At 48.1% G+C, this 24,104-nt stretch overlaps 1 protein-coding gene and 1 long non-coding RNA gene across 2 annotated transcripts; one reads left to right on the top strand and one right to left on the bottom strand.

The window, feature by feature from the left end:
- Window positions 1-1,056: 1,056 nt before the first annotated feature.
- Window positions 1,057-7,820, bottom strand: LOC138826684 (transcription factor Maf-like). Its single transcript, XM_070021915.1, is given in 3 exon segments — window positions 1,057-1,171; window positions 1,174-1,196; window positions 5,783-7,820. Coding segments are annotated over 3 exon segments (1,236 nt in total). The 5' UTR covers window positions 6,928-7,820; the 3' UTR covers window positions 1,057-1,103.
- A 917-nt stretch (window positions 7,821-8,737) lies between these two features.
- Window positions 8,738-11,088, top strand: LOC138826682 (uncharacterized). The gene is made up of 2 exons (XR_011371810.1): window positions 8,738-9,413; window positions 9,758-11,088. It is a non-coding gene; the product is annotated as an uncharacterized lncRNA (long non-coding RNA).
- The last annotated feature ends 13,016 nt before the right edge of the window (window positions 11,089-24,104 follow it).

The following is a 24,104-nucleotide window of genomic DNA, read 5'->3' as shown; positions in this document are numbered from 1 at the left end:
GCTGTGGTTCCAGTGTTCATGCGTGTGTGTGTGTGGGGGGGTACCATTTGCCCTCTGCTCATGCTTTTAGCTTTAAAGTTGGTGGTTTGGCAAGGGACACTTGCCAGAATTTGTGTTACCAAATAAAAGTGACTGGGGTAAAGGTATAAGATCAGTGCATGAGCATTGTGCGTTCAGTAATCAACAGAGTATTTCCATCAGGCCATTGGTATGAAAAGAGAGCTCTGGTTACTGCAAATGACATCTAAAGAGAAGAGTTATCTTTTAGGCAGAGTTAAGACCTCTGCCTAGTTGATGTCAATACATTAATGTGTCAGATACATTATATAATATATATATATATATATATATATATATATATCTCACATTGTTTTGGTTAAAAAAAAAAGCATGGAAAAAGCCCAGGGAATTAAGAGGAGGCATTGTTTTTTTGAGCCTCAGTGACTAGAGAGAAGGTGTGTGTTTAGTTAACTTTGTATCTTGTGCCATACATTGTTTTTACTGACAATTCTATCTGATAAGTGACATGTTTGACATCATAGAAACAGCACCAGCTAAAAACCTAGGTTGTCCCCCTCTGCTAACACTCACACTGCTGGCTTCTGTCAGGAGAAAGGACTCGATTTTTGCTGCTTCTGTCGTTAGTAAAATTCTCAGCCAAAAAGAAACAATGGAGCATGGAAATGTATTCTTCAGAATGTGCACATCTACATATACATGCTTTAAAAATGCTAGCTCTTACCTTTTAGAGAACTTTTATTTCCTTACCGTGTACATTATATCTATCTACATATATATGTAATTTGTAAGTTGTTTTTTAAAAGCAGCATTCCAGATTGAAAACTAACACCTGTTTGCTTATGTGCATAGTACATCCAAAAGCACGCACACGCTTTTCTATGGATCCATACAGAACACGGCTCAGTTCATTACTAGTTAGTAGGGAGGTGACACAGTTAATATCCTCCCCTCACACAATAATTTTTTTTTCTGTAAAAAGTGAACTCAATGGAACTCAAGTTGTTTTCTCGGACTGTAAATAATAATAATAATAAATAGTAATGATTCATACTAATTTTTAATGTACAGATCTCACATAAATTTCATTTGGGGAACACATCTGTAAGTAGGAATGGCCGGGACTTCGAAAATGTGGTGTTTCCAGGGGTACCTCCAGCTTGCCAGTGGGCTCAGTTCTGTAATTGGAATGAAAGGAATTTTAACACTACTTCCACAAATACTCCACACAGCCTAACTCAGGGATTGGGGGGGCCGAGATTAGATTTCCTTGTATGATTCTTTTTTTCTTAAATTTTAGAGACGTATTTGGAATGATGGGGGTCTGCACAGTATTTGGTTCTTTGTGAAAAACAAGCATACAATTAAAAAAAAAAATCATGTGTGTTTGCCACAATCTCCCGAAGTCTTTAGTAATTAGTTCCAAAAAATTCATTTCACTACAAGTTAACTTTTTCTTAAAGCCAGTATAACCCAAGCTATATTTTTTAAAAAATATTAAAAAACAGGCTTCTCTGCTTTATTTTGTAATATCTGGGGGTCCAAACTGGCGTATTCTAATGAACCATCTTATGGATTTATTTCTAATCGTTTGTTATTGTGTCACTGTATTTTCTCCCCCCATTCAAGTTCCAGTCTTCGAGGATAACTGCAATAACCATATCTTCAATGTCACCCGGGGTTTGAGAATGTGTTTACCTAAAATCATTGTGGGATGCTGAGCTTTCTGTAAAAATGACAGGCCTATTCCTATGTCTTCACAGGGCAGGTACGTCTCTGTCTCTCTCTGTCTCTGTCTCTCTCAGTTGTGATCCGAGAATAATAAAAAAAAAATCTCTGAAGCCTAGGAAGAGCTAACTCAAGCACGAAAGGGTAGGTTTTTTGTTTTGTTTTGTTTTTTGTTGTTGTTATTAAGTGGAACCAAATGTGGTTTCAGAACCCCATCTAGACTGGCACAGAAAGGAAGGTGAAAATATAAAGGGTAAATGCTGTGTCTTCATGATCAGTGAAAGGGGACAGGAAGGCCACTGATAAACTGCCCAGAATTCATCAGTGCTGAGCACAACCTGTTTTCTTCAAAACAAGACCTTTCTTCGTGCAGTTACAATATTATCCTTTAAAAAATAAAAAAGAATCGAAGAGAAAATAAAACTATCATCATGTTTGGTTATGTTTTCAAGACAGTGTTGGCTTTGTCTAACGTTCTATTTAGCATCAGTATGGAAAGGACATGCATTTGTAACATTAGTTGCTATGAATTTGTGTCAATTTAAAGTAGGTCAGTGCTTAGGAGTTGTGGTGAAGGTAGCTGAAACCTTCCCCAAACTCATCTACAAGTTAGCGCCTACCCAAAGCCCCTTTTAGGGTCACAAACCAGTTAATCAAAGCACTGCTTTCAGTCCCCAAAAACCTTATTTTTATATTATATTTTGGAGACCAGTGTGACCTCACTCATGACCAGCTTGTCTTAAGTGGAGAGAGAGAGAGAGAGAGAGAGAGAGAGAGAGAGAGAGAGAGAGAGAGAGAGAGAGAGAGAGAGAGAGAGAGAGAGAGAGAGTGTTCACTAAGTATTGTCAGTGAAAGCCAGATACGAGATCTGGGAATTAAGAAAAAAAAACAACGTAGGTTTTTTCTTTTTCCTACATAACACAAACGACCTGCACAGTTAAAAGGAAAAAAAAATTAAAAAGCAAAACAAAACAAACAACTTTGATTTGTCCCAAAGTGTTTATGTACAGACTTGTCAGGCCTTGGTAACAAGAAAATCATGACGTGTAAAGGAAGAAAGAAAAATAATCAATTATAACCAAAAAGCAAAAATCATTTATCTTTAAGTATATGTGTGGCCCAAACCATCTTGGTGGGTCACATTTGTGGGTTCCTCTTTTTCCTACATGGGTTAGAGAACTTAGGGGTCATGATTCGAAAGTCCAGCTCAACTGTTTTATTTATTTATTTTGTTTAGTTTTTCATTTTTCACAAAAGTCCAATGATAGCCCAAGTCATCTGAAAACTGAAAAACTTTGGGGACAAAAAATAGTTGAGAGGTCATAATTTACATCTCTATTAAATATTACTAATTACAACATGGGGCCAGACTCCTCAGAGCACAAAACAGCCTATAATTTCACCCTGAATTATTGCTTTCCTACTCTTCCATTAATCATTCCTCTGGAGAAAAAGAGAATTCCATGCAGTTGTTGGGCCCAGTTAAACTGTACGCTAAGAAATTGAGTACGGAATCAAAAAAATGCAGTTTATTATTGTAGATTATTCTTTTTTCTTGATATAACCAGAATTGAAAATGAAAGAAAAGCACATAGGAACGTCACGCATCGGTAGTTAGTAACTCAAGATATAAAACAATTTTGCACAGCAAAATATGAAAAAAAGGAAAAATAACTGACAAGATTTTTTTATATTTATTGTGGTAAGATTTGCTTTTCATTTTTTTAAAGACAGGATGTCAGTCCCTGAAAATAACATTTACTGATTATTGCCTTTAAAACTGTGGATTTTTTTTTAAGTTACAGAAAATCCAGTTTTGCACCACAATACAACTGTAAAAAAAATCTGCATCATCTTAAAACTGTGCAGTAATGCCATTTTTTATAACTGCATAAATTTTATTAGCGTTCTAAACAGTTTTGCGATTGTTTTGTATATTATATGCTTGCAGGTTATGTCTTAGTGCAATTCAGTCCCAAATATTTAAATTTTGAAAAAAAAAACCATACATTTTTGAATGTAAAATACCCCTACAGATATAAACAGGGGTTTCTCCCCTTTTAATACTTTGGTTTTCAATACAGTCAGTGGTATAGCAAAGACTACACATACCCAACTTATATTAAAGTTGCAAGCACATGCTATATAAGCTACTTTTTTAAACAGTCCCCCCTTTGCAAACTCTACCCCCCTTAACATCACAACAGTAAACAATTTAGTGCATCGATCTTTTAAAAAAAATCTACAGCTACACAGACCTAACTCTTTCAAATGTATCTATAACATTCCTTTATCTGTAGCATACATTTTAACTGGGCTAACAGATTAGAAAAAACTATAATTAAATTATATACTAGAAACCCATAGCATTCCACATTTGACAATGACCAAAAGCCAAAAAATATATATATAATAATAATTAAAATAAACAAAAAAAAGAATGGGGCAGATTTCTTTCTCTCTTTTTTTTTCTTGAAAAAATAAATTTTAGACTGCTTTCAGCAATAGCACAATTTAAATTCCCCTCACCGAAATGGAGCATTATTCTTAATTAAAAAGGAAGCATTCCTAAGAGTTTGTGAAATTTGTAACCCATTCTGGTATCTCTGACAAACAATTCCTTCAGTGCATTTACTCAGGGAGGCTGCAGGTTTGAGTAACTCAAAAAATTTTTTTTTTGGAGCAGATGCAAACTTTCATAGGAAGAAGGCTCTAGGGTTGCATTTTCTTGTTGTTGTTTTGTTTTGTTTTTGTTCAGAACTCAAAAAAGTCATGAGGCAGTAAAATAAAAGTATGAGGACCATGCTCTAAGTCTTCCAATGTCCATTTCCAAGCCAAAAGGAAAGAAAAAAAGGAAAAAATAATTATACCATACATGTCCAGCATGCAGGCTTTTTTATTAATATAATGTCTCTTTTCCATAAAGTCTTTGAAACAGTTACAGTTCCTTGTTGCTAAGACAAAGTAGCAAGCATAATAATATGTGAGATGACAGTGAGTTTTTTATGGCAGACTAAACTCTCAGATTTGGCCCCAGAGGGCCAGACTCCACCAATCACACCCGCAAGGCTGATGAAGGCTTGGTTGTGGCAGGTTCACAAGGATTTTCTTTTTCTCTCCTCTACTTTAGCATGACAATGCTAATTAAAAAAAATACCTCTTGGAACTCAGCCTGCTGCAAGTCTATAACTTTTCACATTTTTTTCTTTTGAGAGCTCAATCTCCCATGAAGACCTCAGGAGGAGAAAAAGAAAAAGAAAAAAAAAAAACAAAACACAAAACCCCAAACTTGGCTTTTTCTTTCTTTTATCTTGGAGGAAGGTGGGTGGAGAGGAGGAGGAAGGTGAAAAGCTGGGTAACACAGCAAGCTCCAAAAAGTAAAATTAAAGGGGGGGGGGGGATCCAAAGTAACACACACACACACACACACATACACACACACATACACACACACACACACGCGCGCGCGCGGGGGGGGGGCATCCGCTCAGGAACTGATAAAGAAGGTGGGGGGGGTGATGCAAATAACGCCGGTTTCAAAAGTGAGCCATGTTTCACATGAAGAATTCTGCTGAGATCTTTGACCACGGTTGCAAGTCCGGTGTGGGGAGGGGAGGGGGAAGGCGGTGGTGTGTAAAAACACAAACAAAAACAACACACACAACAACAACAACAAAAAACACCCCGACGAGCCAGCCGGGGACGGGGATGGTTTCAGCAGGGCAATCCGGGGGAGCCGGACACCCCTTTTCCCTCCCCAACTTTCCACGGCCCCCGCCCCCGCCAGGAATCAGTCAGGGTGTGTGTGTGTGTGTGTGTGTGTGTGTGTGTGTGAGCGCACACGTGTGTGCGCGCGCCGGGGGGGGGGAGCGCGCGCGCCTGGGTGCGAGCGCGCGCGCGCGGAGGGGACCCTGGGGAGGGGGTGAGTGGTGAGTAGGGGGGGCGGGCGATCTCGGCAGAGGAGGGGGCGCGGGGTGGGGAGGGGGCCGGGCCCCCGCGGTGGCGAGCCGTGGTCGCGCGGGTGTCAAGAACTCACATGAAAAACTCGGGAGAGGACGGGTTGTCGCTGCTGGAGCCGTTTTCTCGGAAGCCGCTGCTCACCAGCTTCTCGTATTTCTCCTTGTACGCGTCCCTCTCCCGCACCAGCCTGGAGATCTCCTGCTTGAGGTGGTCGACCTGCTGCAGCAGCTGGTTCTTCTCCGACTCCAGGACGTGTCTCTGCTGCACCCTCTTGAAGCGGCAGGACTGCGCATAGCCGCGGTTTTTCAGGGTCCGCCTCTTCTGCTTCAGCCGGATCACCTCCTCCTTGCTGACCCCGCGCAGCTGCCGGTTCAGCTCGCGCACCGACATGGTCACCAGCTGCTCGTCGGAGAAGCGGTCGTCGAAGTGCAGGCCGCCGCCGGCGGCGTGGTGCGGGTGCAGGGCGCCCCCCGCCCCCGCCGCGCCCCCGCCGCCGCCGCCGCCGCCGCCGCCCCCGGCGCTGGCCGGGGCCCCGCCGCCGCCGCCGCCGCCTCCTCCGCCCGCGCCGCCCGCGCCGCCCGCGCCGCCCGCGCCGGCCGAGGCGGACGCGCTGCCCGCGGCCGTCGGGGGGTGGTGGTGATGGCCGCCGGCCGGGTGGTGGTGGTGGTGGTGATGGTGGTAGTGCGGGCCCGCGCCGCTCTGCGCCGCGGCCGCCGCGATCACGGCGGACACCACGGCGGCGGCGGGGCCCATCTCCTCGCCGCCGCCGCCCAGGGACGCGCCGGCGCCGGCCCCGGCCGCCGCGGCCAGCTGCTGCGCCCCGCGCGCGTAGCCATCGAAGCCGCCCTGGAGCTGGTGGCTGTTGCTGATGAGCGCCTCGACCGCGTCCTCGGGGCTGAAGCCCAGCGCCTCGGGGTTGAGCTGCTGCGGGTAGCCGGTCATCCAGTAGTAGTCTTCCAGGTGCGCCTTCTGCTCGCTGCCCGAGCCCGGGCTGGGCGCCGAGAAGCTGGGGGACGGGGGCACCGAGCTGCAGGGCGTGCTCATGGGGGTGGACGACAGCGAGCCCCCGGCGATCAGACGGCCGCACTGGCTGATGATGCGGTCGGTCTCCACCGGTTCCTTTTTCACTTCGAACTTCATCAGATCGAAGTCATTAACATATTCCATGGCCAGGGGACTGGTGGGCAGGTCGGAGTTGCTCATGGCCAGTTCGGATGCCATCCTCCTGCCGCCGCTGCCGCCGCCGCCGCCGCCGCCGCCGCCGCCGCTCCTCCAGATGGGCTGCAGGAGAGGGGCCAGCGGGCCGGGCTGGGCGGCCAGCGGGTGAGCCAGCTTGCCGGGCTGGGGCGCTTCTAGCTCGCGCGCCGGCGATGGCTGGCCCGAAACCTCGGAGCGCGCGCACCCCCCCCGCCCTGCCCGCGCCCCCCGCGCCCGCCCTCCCTCCCTCCCTCCCCCCCCCCGCTCACGCCAATGTGCTGGCTCGCGCGCCCCGGCCCCTCCTCGGCTGGCTCGCCTCCGTGCGCGCCGAGCCGGCGGCGGCGGCGGCGGAGCGGGCTCGGGAAGGTCCTCCGCGGGCGGCGGCGGCGGCGCGGCGGCGAAGCCGGAGGTGCCCGGCCCGGGAACGCGGCGTCCCCCGCTCGCCGGCCGGGCTGCAGGCGGGGCGCGCGCGGCGGCGGCGGCGGCGGCCGCTGGGGTGCTGGAGACGCGGCGGGCGGCGGTCCGGGCGGCGCGGGCCTCGGCGCGGGGGAGTTAACACTTCATGCTGCTCGCCTCCTCTTCTGCCTGGCTCTTTTAATTTTCCCCCCTTCTCGCTCGCTCTCTGTCTCTTCTCGCTCGCTCTGTCTGTCTGTCTGTCTCTCTCAGTGCAAAGTACAAGACCGAGGCGGCTGGAGAGAGGGAGCTCGGAGAGCGTGGGGAGGGGGAGGACTTGAGTTCTTTCTTGCCTCTTTTTTTTTTTTTTTAAAGCAAAAGAAAAAAAAAGAAAAAATAGCCCAGTCCCGGGGCCGAGGCGGGCGGCGAGCGGAGGGAGCGGGGAGGCCGGGCCGGAGAGCCGCCCGAGCGGCCGCTCCGGGAGGAGAAAAGGTTTTTAAAGCCTCTGATCCAGCAAGAAGAGTTTAAAGCAATTGCCGAGTTTTATAGCGCGCGTGACGTCAGGCCCCGGTGGGAAATTGACTGGCACTCGCGGCCAATGGGCGCGCGCGGCCGCGGCGGCCATTAGCATAATAGTATAGAAACAAGGAAACTTTTCCGAGCTGTCAATCAGGGTCCAATCAGCTGACTGTCAGCTGGGACGGGCCCGGCTTAACCCTCGCGGCGCCGCGGCGCCTCCCCGGGACGCGGGGAGGCAGCGGGGCCCTGCGCAAAGTTTAGTGCGGGAGACGGAGTTGTGTTTGTGGGGCGGGGGGGGGGGGGAGGTGGGTTTTGTGTTTTTGCGGAGGAGAGGCTGGAATCCGGTGGATTCCGGAGGACAAGTTCGTGGCTTTTCTTTGGAGCGCGAGGGAGGGCGGCCTGCCTTCCGACCCCCCCCCTCCAGCCCGCCGCTCCGCAGGCACTGACCCCCCCCACCGGAACGGTGGGTTCGCTTTGCAGCCCGGCCCTCCCCGTGCCCGGCCTCTGTGTTTCTGCTGCCCGGATCTGTTCTTTCTCGGAGTCTGGTGCGGCTCTAACTTGGCCCAACTCTTTGTCCCTCCGGCGGATGACAGTGCGCGGGGAGGATGCGCGGGGCGCCCCGGGGTCCGGACCGTACGCGCGCGCTCAGCCCCGCGGCCTCGCGCCCGGGCGGCGTGGAGTCCCGCGGGGAGGAAGAAGCCCGTGGGATCACCCCGCTCAAAGGGAGGTGAAATAAGTTGTTGGAGACCCTTTGGCGCCGGGACTGGCCGCGACTCGCTGCGCCGAGCGGACCCCGGGAACGCTCCGCCCGGCGCAGCCCTCGATCCCCGGCCCGGGCTGGAGTTTTTGGGCTTTGCAATCGCCCCCCCCCCCCGTCCCCGCACACACGCACGCACACGCGCACGTCCCCCCACGAAATCGAGGCCCCTGTGCACCGGGGGGGCTCGCGCGCCCTTTGCACTTTTACGATTCACTTAATTTTTTTTTTTCTTTCGGGACTGGATCGCTGCTGGGGAGGCGACGCGGGAAGAGCAAACAATGCCCAGCCCTCCGGGGCGCCCCTGGAAGGGTTAAACTTTAAACCGCTCCCCCCCATCCCTCCAACCCCCCCCGCCCGGAAACCCAGCGTGGGGGTGGGGCGCTTCCCCCCGTCTTGGACACCAAAGCCAATAACTAGTTCGATTTTCTAAATCGCTTCTTTGAACGCTGTGCAAAATGCATGCATATATAATATATATGGGGGGGGTAGAAAAAGGAAAGAAAACCCAAGAAGGAAAAAGAAAAGGAAAGAAACGGGCAACTCTCTTCTAAGATTTTAAAGAGATAGGCCGGGCGGTGGAGGACAGACAGACAGCCGGCCGGAAGCCGAGCCAGGCTCGCAGAGGCCAGCCCCCCTGCTCGGAAGCGGGGCCGGCCGACCCCGCCGCCGGGAGACGCGTCTCGGGGTTCGTCTTACTTGTGTCAACTTTACGGGGAGGGGAGACGCTGCGAAGGCGCGCCTGGAAACGACAGCCGCGACCACAAGCCGCCCGGGCGCGGGGCCGGCGGACGGCGGTCGGGGCCGGTTTTTACCGCAACAGCGCCACCTCTCGGCGAAGGTCAGTGGAACCTGAGCGGGGTCCGGCGCGTGGCGGTGCGGGGCGAAGCGGCGGCTCTCCCCGTGGGAGGGGAGAGGAGGTGCGGGGGGTGGACCGCCACGGGAGGACCCCCCCCCCCGACCGCCGTGTCCAGAGCACGCGTGAAGAGCAGAGGCAGGAGCTGGCTTCGCTCCCGTCACCGAGCACAGGCCCGGGACGGGTGCAGAGACCTGGAGGCGCTGACTCCAGCCCAGCTCTCCTTGGAGCAGAGCAGATCCCCCGCAGACTGGGGGCCCCCCAACTTTAAAACTACAACAACTGTCAGGATGGATGTGTCAGCGAGGCTTTCCTGCGCCTGTCCACAGAAGTCAGCGATCAACGAGATGTCTCCAGGAAGGCCAAGTGCGGGGCTGCGAACTTGTTTGTCTGAGAAGGCCTCTCTGAGAAGCTGACTTCTGACACTTGGGCACCTGTGAAGCTTGCCTTTCGAACGCTGGGCCTCCTCGCCCCCGAGAAACCCAGCACTCAGAACAGAGCGAGTCCTTAGGTAGCTCCCACCGGTGGGCTCCACACTCCAGGGCAGACCCAGGGTGATTTCTCTGATCCTTGGCGGTCTGAGGCTTCAGCACACCCAGATATCCCCAAACTGGGAGAGTCCCCGAAAGGTTGGTAGGGAACATCGGAATCCTCCAAGGCCACTGCCTTGGCGTTTTCTAGACAGACAGCTGCAGAGCTGCCAGAAGTTGTTTAGAAGGGCATTTCTGGTTTGATAGAAGTACTTTGTTCGAGTGGAATGAACTGGGTTTAGTGCCAGTTCGGGGAAGAAAGTGAAGATTATGTCAATATTTATGCAACCTAAGAGACTTCCTTGCTTTCCTCCTCTTTAACAATATTTTACCTAGTAATGAAGTTAAGGGATTATAGTTTGGTGTGCAGAGGAACCCTCACTGCTGAAATGACATAAACATTCTTTCTGCTGCATAGACCTGCCCGCAGCAGCCGTTATGGGACAGCCTTCAAGTTGGTTTTTTGTGTGTGTAAAATATGAATTTATGTGTGTTTGGGGAGGATTAATTTTTGTTTGTGTGCATAAGATAATTTTTTTTAAAGTCCTTTTGCATCACATGATGGTCAAGAGCTCAAATCGGATCCCTCCCTCTCCACAGAGTCTTTCTGGCCAGGAATTCTGAAACCGCTCCACTTATAAATAAACATTTCATAAACAAAATTTGCTAATGACGAAGACCATGCCATGTCGTTTCATGGCCCTGGACCTAATTGTTGCAATTATATATCATTTCTAGAAATTAAATGCCCATGTTTGGGCAGCTAACTGTATTATTATCTGCACATTTTTTATGGTTTATTTTTGCTCATGGCTGTCAAGCTGTGGTATTTTTCTTTCTCCCATTGCAGTCTTTTATACTCTCCTATTTTCCCTGGGGGTGGGGAGAAGAGAAGAGAAGATTGGAATGATTTTTTTTGGGGGGGGTATATGTCAGGAGTGTTCTCAGGCTTGCAACTTAATTCTCATTGTTGTCCCTTTTACTTTATTATTTAGTGACTCGTGGGGGTGTCTAAACATTTATGGTTCTCTGTTAACGCCATTTCTTTGATAACAATTGGGCTCTCTCATTTTAATTAGTACTCTTCAGGTTTCTGATTTTCTACAATTACAGCAGCCCTCATCTCCTTAGACTTTATTGCTTGCATTGTTTGTTTCACTTCTATTCAAGCCAATCTAATCCAAATACAATATGAACTGTGTTTTCTTACAGCTTAATATCCTTCACCATATATACTCTAGTAATCTCTGTAGAACAATATACAGTAATTTAGCAACCATGCATTTGTCATTATTGACCAATTCAAACCAGTAGCATTGAAGGTTCTGAAAGCAATGAGTATTTATAGAAGATTTCTGAAGGGGAGGAGAGCCTGGGTTGAATCACATAGAAGGTTTCGAAACAGTCACATCAAAAACACAATTATAGTTTCGTGTCAGTACATACATAACAACTTCATGCCAAAAAAGACAAAAGAAAAGAAAAAGAAAAAGGGGGTTTAAAAAAGCCCTGCATGTCCAAACTGCAAAGATTAAAAGCTAAGAAGAATATATATTTTCCTCACCGAGAGTTATTGCAGTTCAAGTATATATTATGTTGGATCCAGACATATATAATCAGAAGAGAACGGAATGTATCAAGAATAGCGTCCGAGCTCTTTGTTTATATAGGAGTTTATTTTATGGCCAAGAACTAACTGTAGTCCACTAAATTCAGTATGAAGCCAAGTAAATTGATTCGAGAGAGAGCTCTGAAGTCTAGCAGAGGCAAGGCATCCCTGTTCTTAGGGCTAGTGTTAGACAAATCCTTTTTACCAGTCCTCAGTTAGCAGGGTAAGTAAATCACAAATCACTGTTAGCAGATTCATGGGAGAAAATTAATAGAATCAGACGAGATAATCTGATAAGGGGGAAATTGCTGAGGAAACAGACTTGCCTGGCATTGGAGAACGAGAGACAAGAGTTTGATTACTAGGAGTCGTTATGAATAGGTGAATTATGTACTAAATAATCATCAGAGTAATTCAGCATTTATTAATTCTTTTCTCCTTAAGCGATTCACGGTTGTAAGTTAAAGCCACTCTCTTTTTGAAGACACATCTTTTATAATTTTTATTAGAGGTAATTTATTATTTGCATTACCTGTATTTACTTCGTAATTGAACATTTTGCATTCAAATTTATGTAATGCATTATGCTTGAGAATATATTTCTGCCTGATTAGCATAAATAGTCACTTACCTCATGAATTACTAACAAAGTTTATCTCAAAATATAGGGTTTTTTATTAAGTGGGACACAAACATATGTACAATAAATTCTGATTTTCCGGTGTAGTTAGAGAACAACTCACGTTAGGTTAGGGGGAAGCAGCAGAAAGAACCAAGGGTGGGAGGCGGGATGTAAACTACAGACGCATGAGACTTGGAGGTTTCTGTCTGTGGGTATCATTTAGTTGTGGTGGGGGTGGGGGCCGGGGGCAGTGCGGAGGGAGATGCTGTGTCCTGGATGATTTATTGTGAATCCTGGAGAAAGAAAAGAAGCCGTGATTGATGACTGTCACTTCAGTGGATGGGACCTCAAATGGAGAGGCTGGGAGGGGGGTTGTTCATGGCATTGCATTTCTGTTTTGTTGGTTTGTTCTTGTTTTGCAGGGTTTTCTTAGAACACAGTACACACCATTACAGGAAACACTTGTATTGCACAGGAGCTGTGACAAGCCGAGATGTATGCTGGGAAAGTGGGCCAGATTTTGTTCATCCTCTGGCCCCTGGTTGGCACAAAGGGGACTTTTAGGGGGGTGGGCATTGGAACCAAAGACTTCTTTGGTTTTAGGCAATAGGCATAAATATCAAAGCATGAGGTCGACTTCCTATTCTTGCTATTCCAAATCAACTAATTGCTATTCTGTCTCTGTCTGTTTCTGTCTCTATCTCTGTCTCTGTCTCTCTCTTGCCCTTTCTTGAGGGCACAGCTCAGATTGTTCTTTTCCTTCAATTAGGGGCTGCTTATGATTTGTTCTCTCATTGTGATCCTTTTTTGATCCTATTCATGGCTTTTACCGGTGAGGGAATTTGTCTCCAAAGCAGTCAACTCTTCAAAGACTTTTATTGTGGTGAACTCTTTTTGTTTTTGTTTTTGTTTTTAAAGCTAGAATTTAAAAACAAAAATGAAGCCTGGTACACGAAGACTTTCTGCAGGCCGAGCCTTTCATCCACGGTGACAAGGAGACAGCACCATCTCTGTGCTGTCTCCGTGTGCACACCCTCCTTCCTGCCCCTCAGCCATGCTGTAGTTTGTACTTTGGGTTTCATTTAACATTTAGCAGCCCTTGGACCTGGGGGGAAAATACGGACCAACCTTAAATACTCCTGTGATTCTGGGGAAAGTCTACCTATGCAGGTAGCTTAGGGGTTTCTGAGTTTGTTTCTCTGGGGCCTGAGCAGAAGGGTCTCTGATACCATTTTATATTTTTGTTGCTTCATAGATGTGGCTGGACTTTTTCCTCATGCATTGTTTCTGCCTCAAAAACAACAAATATACCCCAGCATACTCACAGAGTGTCCCTGATCCCATGAAGAACAGAAAACTGGGTTCGTACCTCTACCCTCCCCAAATAAAAATCAAAGTCAACTTGACAGGCCTTCTCATAGCATTTTTTTTTCACTTAGTCATGTTATAACAGAGGTGTCCATTCTTTACTGAAATCAAATGATTGGACAACACAGAAATAACTGGATCACAAACCAGAGATCCACTGGTCCCAGACTCCCCGACAGGGCCCTGATTTGGTGTATACTTTGTATTCAATGGAGTTTTCCCAGGCATAGGGCTCTTTAACGTATCTTCCCCTTCAGCACACATCCAGGGCAATCTCAACAGCCAAGAGTGAGCCCTACTCTATTTGGAAGCTGAATTCATCTCCTGGAGGGGCTAGGAGACCCATGCTTCCCATTATTCTTCCAACCAATGGCAAGTCTAAATCTGCCTCATGCCCCATCCCTGGGCAGGGGAGTGGGAAGGTCTTTTGGGCAAACTTCTCTGCTGGGCACCACAGCCCAGCTGGGCTGCTCACGTCCCATAGAAACATTTTAATTCCTTGGACGACCAGACGAAAAGAAACAACTACAATTTAGCACAGATTATATGTGTCATCACACCAACGCAGCCTGAAGATATAATTTTCAATATGTATTTTTTTATACAAGAGTCCACAAAAGCCAAAATGCCTGAGGATCCACAAAAACCCACACACCTCTCAAGAAACACGTGCTTGTTCTCCAGTGGAAGGGGCTTACTGCTTCATAGTTTTTACCTTCTAGCTCGTCTACCACCTTCCTACAGTTTTTGACGTTGTCAAGAATATTTTTTCCATTGTTTGTTTTGCTCGTCTTAAGCTAGCATGCTGATCTGTGGTCTCAGATGCCAAGGGGTCTTCTTGCCAAAGAAGTAAAAAAGTAGACCACCTTTCCCTGCCTTTTGCTGCTCAGTCTTTAACCTTTCCACACACACACACACCTCTGTCTCTTCTCATTGCTGCACAGAGAGTACAAATCTCAGAACTCAAAGGCCCACACGTAATCCTCACCACACCATGCTCTTTGTTCTACAGGATGTCTGCTCTGGACGCAGACTATAATTTCATGAGTCTCTCCAGCAGACACATAACACCAGTGACTCACAGTGCGCATAGGATGGAGGTGGATTGCAGGCCCTGGTTTTCCTTCTCACATTTCCCGCCCCCCTTGTACATGTGTGTGTTTATGGTTTTGACCCCAAGTATAGAAATACACAACAATCCCCCAGCAGATGCCATCTCGTTCATCTCAGCCTGTTTCTTGCTTGTCTAACTCTCTCTGGCCATGGGATTTGTTGCTGACTAGTTTTAATTTGCTTCCTACTTTGGTGCCGGTTGCACATGAAATAGATGCATTTCTTTTAGATGACCTAACCTGTCTCAGGCAGGTCCCTCATCCGTCCAGTGGGATACTGCCGGGAGTAGAGACTGTGTCTGTAAAGGGGCTCATGCAATGAGGGCTCAGAACGGCTCATAGGTAATTATGCTTCCCTTTGAGTTGTTAAGAGGCCAGGAAAACTTGGGCCATCCCAGGAGAGGAAGCCCCTCTCAGACACCCAGGATCCACACAAAGTGACCCCTCTGGGATCATTCGAGACCCCGCAGGAGGGAAGAAAAACTGGGAGAGAGCAAGGAATGGGTGGCTTTGTCCTCAAAGAAATGTACTCATTTCCTGACTTACACACAGAGTAACCCCTCTGTACATTACCTTTATGATAACAATAAATTTACAAAAGACCCCAAATGGACATTGAAAATCCGCATGACTGATCTGGTAGACAGCATTCCCCCATCGGGACACACACACACACACACACACACACACACACACACACACACACACACACACACATGCTCTTTTTCTAATGAATTCTGAAGTGCCAACACTTTCTGGTGCTATAGGTAAAGCTCTCTGTTGAAGAGATTACTGAAGAAGCATTCTGCATTTCACATTTGCCTTCACCTTGTGAACCTTTGCCCTGTCAAAACACACAGCAATTGTCCAATGCTGAGACCTCAGAGGCTCATAAAAAATAGATAAAAATCTGGAAAAACTAAGCAGGAGAGCCGTGTGTGTGTGTGTGTGTGTGTGTGTGTGTGTGTGTGTGTGTGTGTGTGTGTGTGTGTGTAAAAGCATATTGGAGATCAGTTCTTTTCCTCTGTGGATTTTTTTCCCCCTCCTGTATAGATCACCAACTTTCTTGCCATTTCCTGGTGCCAATTTTGAAGCAGGAGACTTAGATGCATTTTCTTGAATAGAGAAATTCAGTCTCAAGGGCTCACCTTTGAGTGCAACTTGTCCTCTTTCCCCCCCTCCCCCAGCAGTCTCTCTTAAAGAGATTATGTAGTTTTTGCAAAAACCTCCTAGAGAAACTTGGGGACTAGAGCAGAAAGCAGCCCTGTGAGTTATTTATGACCGGCTGCGGAGAGCTGGGCTCCAGCCTGGCCTAGTCAGCGGACCCAGGTAGGGCCCCTCAGGGACCAGAGAGGCCGACATGTTGGGGGCTGGTTGGGGAAGAGCCATTGTTCACTCATGGTCCATGAATTGCTGCTGACTAGAGACGGAGCCCAGGGGCTGTGGCAGTGAGACGCATTCTGGGGATACAGATGCTGAGGTCAACGCTTACATCTGCGTATTCATCCTGTGCCCTCAGCAGAGCTCTTCACCGCCTTCCCCCAGATTCATTTCCAGGCTGCAAATGGACTGGGTTGCAGGAAAAGATTGGAACATCGTCTGGGTGACCAGGAGCTGTTGGGTGATAGTGGGAAGCAGACAGTCGGGGGGGGGGAGGGAGGCAGAGGACCACGGACAGCCTGGCATGCTGGAAGGCTGTGGAATGGGGTGGATCCTTGTGGCCAAGACCCTCTGAGGTCAAAGCAAGAGAGCCTGGGAGGCGGGTTCAGGACAGAGCCAAACTCGTCTGCATGTCCAGGCCAGAAGAGGTGTGAAGCGTGTTCCTGCCCAGGTGTGAGGTCTTGGCACTGACCTCTGTGGGCCTCAGAGTCTTCCTGGGTTAGAAGTGGGGATGGGGTTGGGATCATGTGGTGCTTAGAGGCCAGGAGGCAAGGTGCTTGTCCCGGGGAGCACTGAGTCTGCGGGACCCCGTGCACAGCCGTCACATGCTGTCTCCCTGGGGGCCTGGAGTACACTAGGATTGGGGGAGTGGCTCTCTCATCTGTCCCTGTGCCCGCTGTAAGCTCTGTGTGTGCCTGGCTATAAGCTCTGTGTGTGCCGGAAGCTGCCTTCTTGCTTCACTCTGAAGAGTGCCACGGTGTTGCTCACCTGGAACTCTTTTCCTCTCTCTACCTTTCCATCCTCCCTCCTGGCTGAGGGGCCCCTCCCTTGAGTCTTGGGTCTCCCCTTAGAAGACTTACCTGAGTTCCTTGTCTTGTTTATTTTTGTGTTACTGGGGATCGAATTTATGGTCGTAAGCTTGCTAGGCAATGGCTCTGTCACCTGAGCTATGCCCTCATGTCCCCTCTCCCTGTTGCTTGTTTGTTTTCTGTGTTTCAGAAAAGGTTTCGCTAATGTTGTCTGGGCTGGTCTCAACTTTGAGATCCTCCTGCCTCTACTTTTTGAGTGGCTGGGACTACAGACAGGTGCCACCACACCCAGCTTACCAAACTCCTGCCTAGTGGCTCCCAGCGCAGGCCAGATGCTCAGAGGATAGCTTCACTGTGTTTGTGTCCTCTCCTCCCTTCATTTTCCAAAGTCTTGGCACAGTACATGCTCAACATGTATACCAACGAAAACAATGAAACGATACTCTGGTTTCTCACTTCTCCTCTCCTTCCTTCCTTCCTTTCCTCCCTCCTCCTTTCTTCCTCTCTCCCGCTCTTCCCTCTCTCCATCTTTCTTTTCTTCCTTGGAGTTCTAAGCCACACAAAATGTCCTCCCAAATGTCCCAGGAAGCCCAGCTTTGATGGGCAGAGTGGCTGGTGGCTGAGTTACAACATGACAGTTCTTGCATTCACGTCCCCCTGGTCCAACTGGCCCAGCCCTCCATGACCAGGGTGCTAATGTGGCTCCTTCCTTGGCCTGCATCTTCTTGAGATGGAACTGGATGGAAAGCAACGCTGAGATGGGCAGCCCTGGAGCCGGGGTGGAAGGCAATGAGTCTTTCTGGGATGAGCTTGTGGGTGTGAGGGAGAGGGATTAAGAGCCGCGTTCCAGCCCTGCCTGCTGCTGTCTAAAGGGCCTGCTCCAGGCTTTCATCACAGCTGCGTCGCCAGGGCTTCGAGGCACCCGGATGGACGGATGCTGTGTGGGAACCCTGCCGTCCCAGGGCGAAGCTTGCTCCTCAGATGCAAAGCTGCACGGAGGCGCTGAGCAGCGTGTGGCGCCTGACAAGCCTGGAATCAAGGTCAGATGTGGAGGCTGAGCCACCAGCTCTGAGCGTCCTCTCCGCTCCAGCCTTCCAGGGGCTGGCTCAGCCTCTCCCGGGAGCCCCTGGCACGGCTCTGGGAAGCACCCAGCGCTGGGGTCAGTAGGGCAGAGGACTCGGGTGTCTGACCTTGCATGAGGCCTGCCTCTATGTCTGTCTGTCTGTCTGTCTGTGTATAGCAATGTCATGCAGTCCTCTGCCCACTGCAGATGGAAAGACTTTGACCTCAGTTGGCTTAAATATAAAGAGACCTGGCTGGCCTGAGCAGCTGCTCCAGGGACGGGGCTGGGCGCAGGGGCCCTGTGGTGTTGCTGACGCTGGCTTCCTCCTCGTGTGTGAGCTCAGGACCAGGACCCCTGTGGGGTCCTCCCGGGCGAGGCCCAGGAGGTCAGTGCGAGTCTCCCACGGGCTACAAGGTCCCGTCTGGCTGGATCATTTGACGGGTTCCAACCTCACCCCTGCACCAGCCCCCATGACAGGACGCTGGCTGCAGTATCCGGTTAGCTCAGACCTGGTCTCAGGAAGGGGGAGAGGCAGGAGCTGAGGCTCCCTGAGGGTGGCAGAGGATGGTCCCCCGAGGGACCCTGTGGAGTGGGCCATGCTGGAGAGTCAGCCACAGGCACCTGATGCGAAGTGTGCAGCTGGTGGTCCCCTTGCCCTCAGGAAGGAGGGACCTGGGGTCACCCCCTGAGGTCCTCCTTGGGGGTCTTCCCAAGATCACCCAGCTGGTGAGTGGCCCAAAGTATGAATCCAGGCAAATGGGCAAAGGTCACACCCCTGACTCTTTCCCTGTATTATCCATTGCAAGAAGAAGGTACATAAGAGACCAATAGGCAAACACCTAAAATAACATAAAGCAATGTGATATAATGTACCATAACCTAATAGTGTCCAATCATGGGATGTAGCATGTTTTATAATATGGGAGAGTCATCGCAGATCCTATCAGAACAAACTTTGGTAAGTAGTCTCTCTTGGTACCCATCCCAAGAACGCCTGCTGTGGGTGCAGTCCAGGGGAGAGAGTTAGCTGAGAGCTGGGCAGCTGACCAGATGCCTTGTTCAACGTGCACTAGGTGAACTCTTCATACCGGCATCATTGTTGTAACATCCCTATGTTTGTTTCAGTCTTACAAGAAGAGCGAATGATTCAGGAGGAAGTTTGAGGAAAGAGCAGGTGAGGTGGAACTTCTAGACCTCTAGCTGTTCTGATAGCAGGTGTTTAAAGATAGCAGGCGAGACCTGGACTACTGAGGCTGTATTCTTGGGCGACCTGGATGGAAACGTTCCGAGGAAATCTGTTTTATAGGCAGATGGAAAGGGATGCAGCGGCAAACAAAAATGATGTCGAGCCTTGAAATTTATCCATCCATCTTTGGATATAATTTTTCTCCATCTTTGGAGAATTGCCACCCTAAACAGGCACTTGTTCCATAAGAACATGCTTTGGTCAGCTTTTGGGGTTGTGTAAGGTGGACAAGGAGAGGTGAGGAGCAAAGGTTCTGTGTTAAATTTAGCCTAAGCTTTCTTCTGCCTTCTCAGGGTAGAAATTACCTTGGGTTCCCTTACTTCCCTCCATCCTCCCCTCCTGCAGCTCAGCATCATTGTGAGACATTTAATCAAAGCATAAAAGCAATTATAAAGATGCCTCCTGAAATTATGTTCACATCTGTAATCAGAATTGCTATCATCTCCCTCCCTCCACCCTCTTGGTGTAATCCTGGTGTGATTTCAGTTCTCTGTAGGTGATTAAGAGTCTAGTCACTAATACAACACTCACCAGCTTCATTGGCATTTATCGTCAGAAAGATCTATACGCTGAATATGACTCAAATGCAGACTTGGCTATTGCACAAGCCTGTACATTTTCGTGCCTTGAAATTGCTTCCCAAACCTGTGCACCATCCCAGGGTTGTTGTCTGTTTTCCACATCTTAAGGAAGAAGGGTTTAGTACAAAGTTCTTTGAGTGATCAAACTTCTAGAAAGTGTCACTCTGTCTTACTTTTCTACTAGTATTAGTAAATTTAGTGATGATAATGATGATGGTAAATATAATAATAAAATACTACTTTACTGGACATTCAGGAGATGGAAAAATGATATGCACACTATCCAAGCAACCAGCACACAGAAAAGTTAACTTTTTGGGGAACCATGCCAAAGGAAGCTGTGGCAATATTTCAACAGCTAGCTCGCAGGAGAGGCGTGTGGAGTACATCAATCCCTCCGTACCTGTGGTTTTCCTCTCCCAAGTTTCAGTCACTTGCCATCAGCTGAGGTCCACAAATATAAAATGGAACATTCCAGAAACAAAAATCCACACATGTTCAATTCCCAGGACCATTTCAAATAGTATGATGAAATCTCCAGCCGTTCTACTTCGTCCCACCTGACCTAGAACTGACCCATTCCTTTGTACAGTGTATCCACTTTGTGTATGGATCTTGGCCATCAGATCAACTACCTTAGACTTGGAGTACTTACATATCTCAACTAGTAATTATGCCTATTTATGCCACTAATTAGTAATTACTGGCATATAGCTGTCACCCAACTTTGGTGGGAAGCACACAAAGGAAGATCGTGCTCCAGGTCAGCTGGGCATAAAAGTGAAAGCTGACCTCAAAAATAACTAAAACAAACATACCCACAGAATTGGCTGCATGGCTCAAGGCGTACAGTGCCTGCCTGGCAAGCATGAAGTCCTGCGTGTAATACCCATTACTGACCAGAGAGGGAGGAAGGGAGGCGAGGGCATGGAAAGAGGGAGGAGCAATGCTCTTCAGGTATATGGGAGTCCCAAGTCTCACGGAACATCCATGGACTTGGGAACCCCTAGGTTCTGAAGAATAAACAAGAAGCATGATGATGTCCTCTTTCCAGATGCTGTCCTCTTTTCTCAAGTTCCAAGTGTGAAAGGGCGGTGACCAGCTGACCTGCTATTGTGATCACAAAGGCAGATCTTCACGTATTGAACATATGTTGTGTATCAGACATTGTGATAGTCTGAGGTACGAAAGGATAGCTATTCAGGAGGCTGAGATCTGAGGATCGTAGTTCAAAGCCAGCCCAGGCAGGAAAGTCTCTGAGACTCTTATCTCGAATGAACCACCAGACAACTGGAAGTGGTGCTGTGGCTCAAATGGTAGAGTGCTAGCCTTGAGCTGAAAAGCTGAGGGACAGCGCCCAGACCCAGAGTTTAAGCCCCACAACCAATAAAAACAACAACAACAACAAAAATCCTGTCACTTATTCATATGTCACCATCCATCTATCATCCATCCATCCATCATTTATGAATAAATGAATGTTTGTTCATTCATTCATCTATCCATCCTTCTTGTCCATCCATTATCTTCATCTATTCATGTGTTCAACCATTATCATGAACCGAGTCTAATAATACTTTTTAGAACTCCGGGGAACATGGGACAGTATACTAAAGCAAGAGTAGCTTTACGAAATTATTTTCAGTATTTTCCAGGCATTACCACATATTTTTGCCTCTTAGAAATGAGTGCATCAACACACCCTTCGGGTGCTTCTTCATGACAAGAAGAATCAATGTTATTTTCTACCTGTTTTAAGTGGGAAATAAAGTTGAAAATCTGAGTGGAAAGTTAAGCTGTTGAGGTGATATTCTCCCATCCCCAATGGTCACTTAATTTATTTTATGGTGTTGCTTTCTAGAAGCAACACACATATACACACACGCATACATGCATGCACACACGCATATGCATATATGTACACATATGCTATCCTGATAGTAAGGACACATGGGATGCACTGTGCTCTCTCAATCTCATGTATGGAAAATGCAGATTCTCCTAATAATTTCTGAGGTTCCATGAGGCTCCATGGTGATAGAACATATCGCATAGTCAGAGCCCAGGTCAAAGGGCTCATTCTCTCTGGTCTTCCCATTATTCCATGAAAACCAATTTATTTTCACGGAATCAGGCATTCTCTTGAGATATTATGTGAAACTCACTAAAAGGAAACAAAACCCAATGCTGCCATGTGGTGAACACTTTTATTGTTCTTTATAGTGCTGGGCTCCTCCAGCCACTAGAAATAAAATGCTCAATTCTGAGTGCTGGTGACTCATACCTGTAATCCTAGCTATGCAGAAACAGATCCAGAAGATCGTGGTTTGAGGCAAAGCCAGGCAGAAGAACAGGATAAAGCTATGGCTCAAGTAGTATAGTGCTAGTTGAGTGAGCAAGCAAGCTAAGGCACTGTAAGGTCCTGAGTCCAAGCCCAGATACCAGCAAGATAGACAGATGATTGATAGATGGATGATAGGTAGTTGATAGATAGATGTTAGATGAGAGATAGGTGATAGACAGATGATAAATGATAGAAGATAGATGATAGACAGATATAAATTTCACTGGTTAGTCACCTTCTGTTAGTGTTTTGTCAAATTTGTTTCTATACAGGTTTTCCACAAAATTCTCATGTTATACAACCAAAAGTCAGGAGAAGAAAAGATGCTCTAAACCAAATGAAGAGACAAGGATAAAGAGACAGGTACAAAAGAAGACAGAGTTTACTTCTGGGCTTATACAGATGTCTTCTAGGAACAGAATGGAGATGGGGTGATAGGTATGAATCACAGCAACAGTGGGGTCAGGTGCTTTGTTGTTTCAAGGTTGACTGGGATGAAGAAGTCAGACCTGGGGCTCAGGGTGTGTATCATCAGTTATGGAGTCTAAGAACAGTTCCTCACAACATACTCAGGGATTCAGTTTTCCCCTTTGTTCCAAGAGAGTTAGAACTTCTCCTAGTACAAACACTTCACTTCAATGAGATCATCCACCATCACGTACTTTGTTATTGTGGATGCCAACGGTTTTTGCATCATGTTTGGAATTTCCATTGGGAGAGCAAACGTTTTGCCTAGGCCCCCGTGGAACTGCAAGCACTAGGACTGGATTCCAGATACACAGTCATGTATGAAATGGGTGGCCCCCATCTGCGGGAGATTCCATTACAGAAGAGATCAGGGCAGGGTTTCAGATCTGCACTCAACAGACAAGTGAAGCTACTGCCATGATTATTACTGAGAGGATGTGTAGAAACCTGCAATTTGGCTCATTTTGCTTCTAAGACCCCAGAGGTAGAAGTTCATTCCTTGGAAGGAGACCTATGGCTCAGAAAGACACTGAGAGAAAAATCATATACTAAAGTGACCTTTTCCCCAACTGTTCTGCACCACGCAAATCTAATTAGCCAGGTTCTAATTGGGTTGAAATCCGAGCATAATGAGAAAAGTTGCTCTGCAAAGATGTCAGAGTCGGCAGGGTTCCCTGGTTATTCTCTCTCGGCGAGTTCTGTATTCAATTTTCTTGGTTTACTGGTCACAAGCTGGGTTTTCAGATGGGATGGCTCCACATCCAGCTCCTCCTGAGCCTCGAAACCCAGCTGTGGTTTCCAGCCAGCAACCAGGAAGCTGGGAAGGGGCCCGGCATGCCTAAGAGCACCCAGGCTTTGAGTTCCTCTTTCGTGAACCCACCGTGTGTTTACTTGAACAGGAAGACCAAAAGAAAAAGAAAAAGAAAAATCACAAAGCCACTGTTGGGCAATCGTGTTGGGCTACCTGCCAAGGTGGTGGGTGCAGCAGGGCCTGGGGAGGGAGCACATGTGTGAGGGAGAAGGCTCTCTGGGCGCTGAGTTTCTGAGGGCTGCGGGGGAGTGCTGCAAGATGAGGAGCCTGGAGCTCAGGCCGGCATGTGGTGAACATCTACCCACACCAGGGAGCAAAGATGACACCACAGTGTGCAGGCGGCGGTGGTGCAGGCTTGGAAAACAAAACCTGCCTCCTCATCCACTCGCTGCTGGGAAGCCAGGGCTGGTGGAAGGGTCTGGTTCAGGCCCAGAGACACCAAAACCACTTGGCTTTTAAATGATGGGACTTGAGGGCTAAGCTAAGCTCTGAGAAATCCCACAAAACGAACCCCAGGTCCTTTCATGGTAGTGCACACTTTTAACGGTGATGGAAGATACAAAAGAGAATTGGTAGGCCGGGTCATGTCTTTTGCATTCCAGTAGCTCCCCCTCACCCCCAATCCTGCAAGGTTTATGTGGACCTCCTACATAAGATACTCGCATCTTCATAAATGAGTGTCATGCAACCATTCTATGTAAAACTAAGGAAGAAAAGATGCACCATGTGGTAG

This window comes from Dipodomys merriami, unplaced genomic scaffold (genome assembly GCF_024711535.1).
Source record: "Dipodomys merriami isolate MVZ:Mamm:240054 unplaced genomic scaffold, mDipMer1.0.p SCAF_148, whole genome shotgun sequence".
NCBI classification, from domain to species: Eukaryota; Metazoa; Chordata; class Mammalia; order Rodentia; family Heteromyidae; genus Dipodomys; species Dipodomys merriami.
This window is presented reverse-complemented; position numbering and strand designations above follow the sequence as displayed.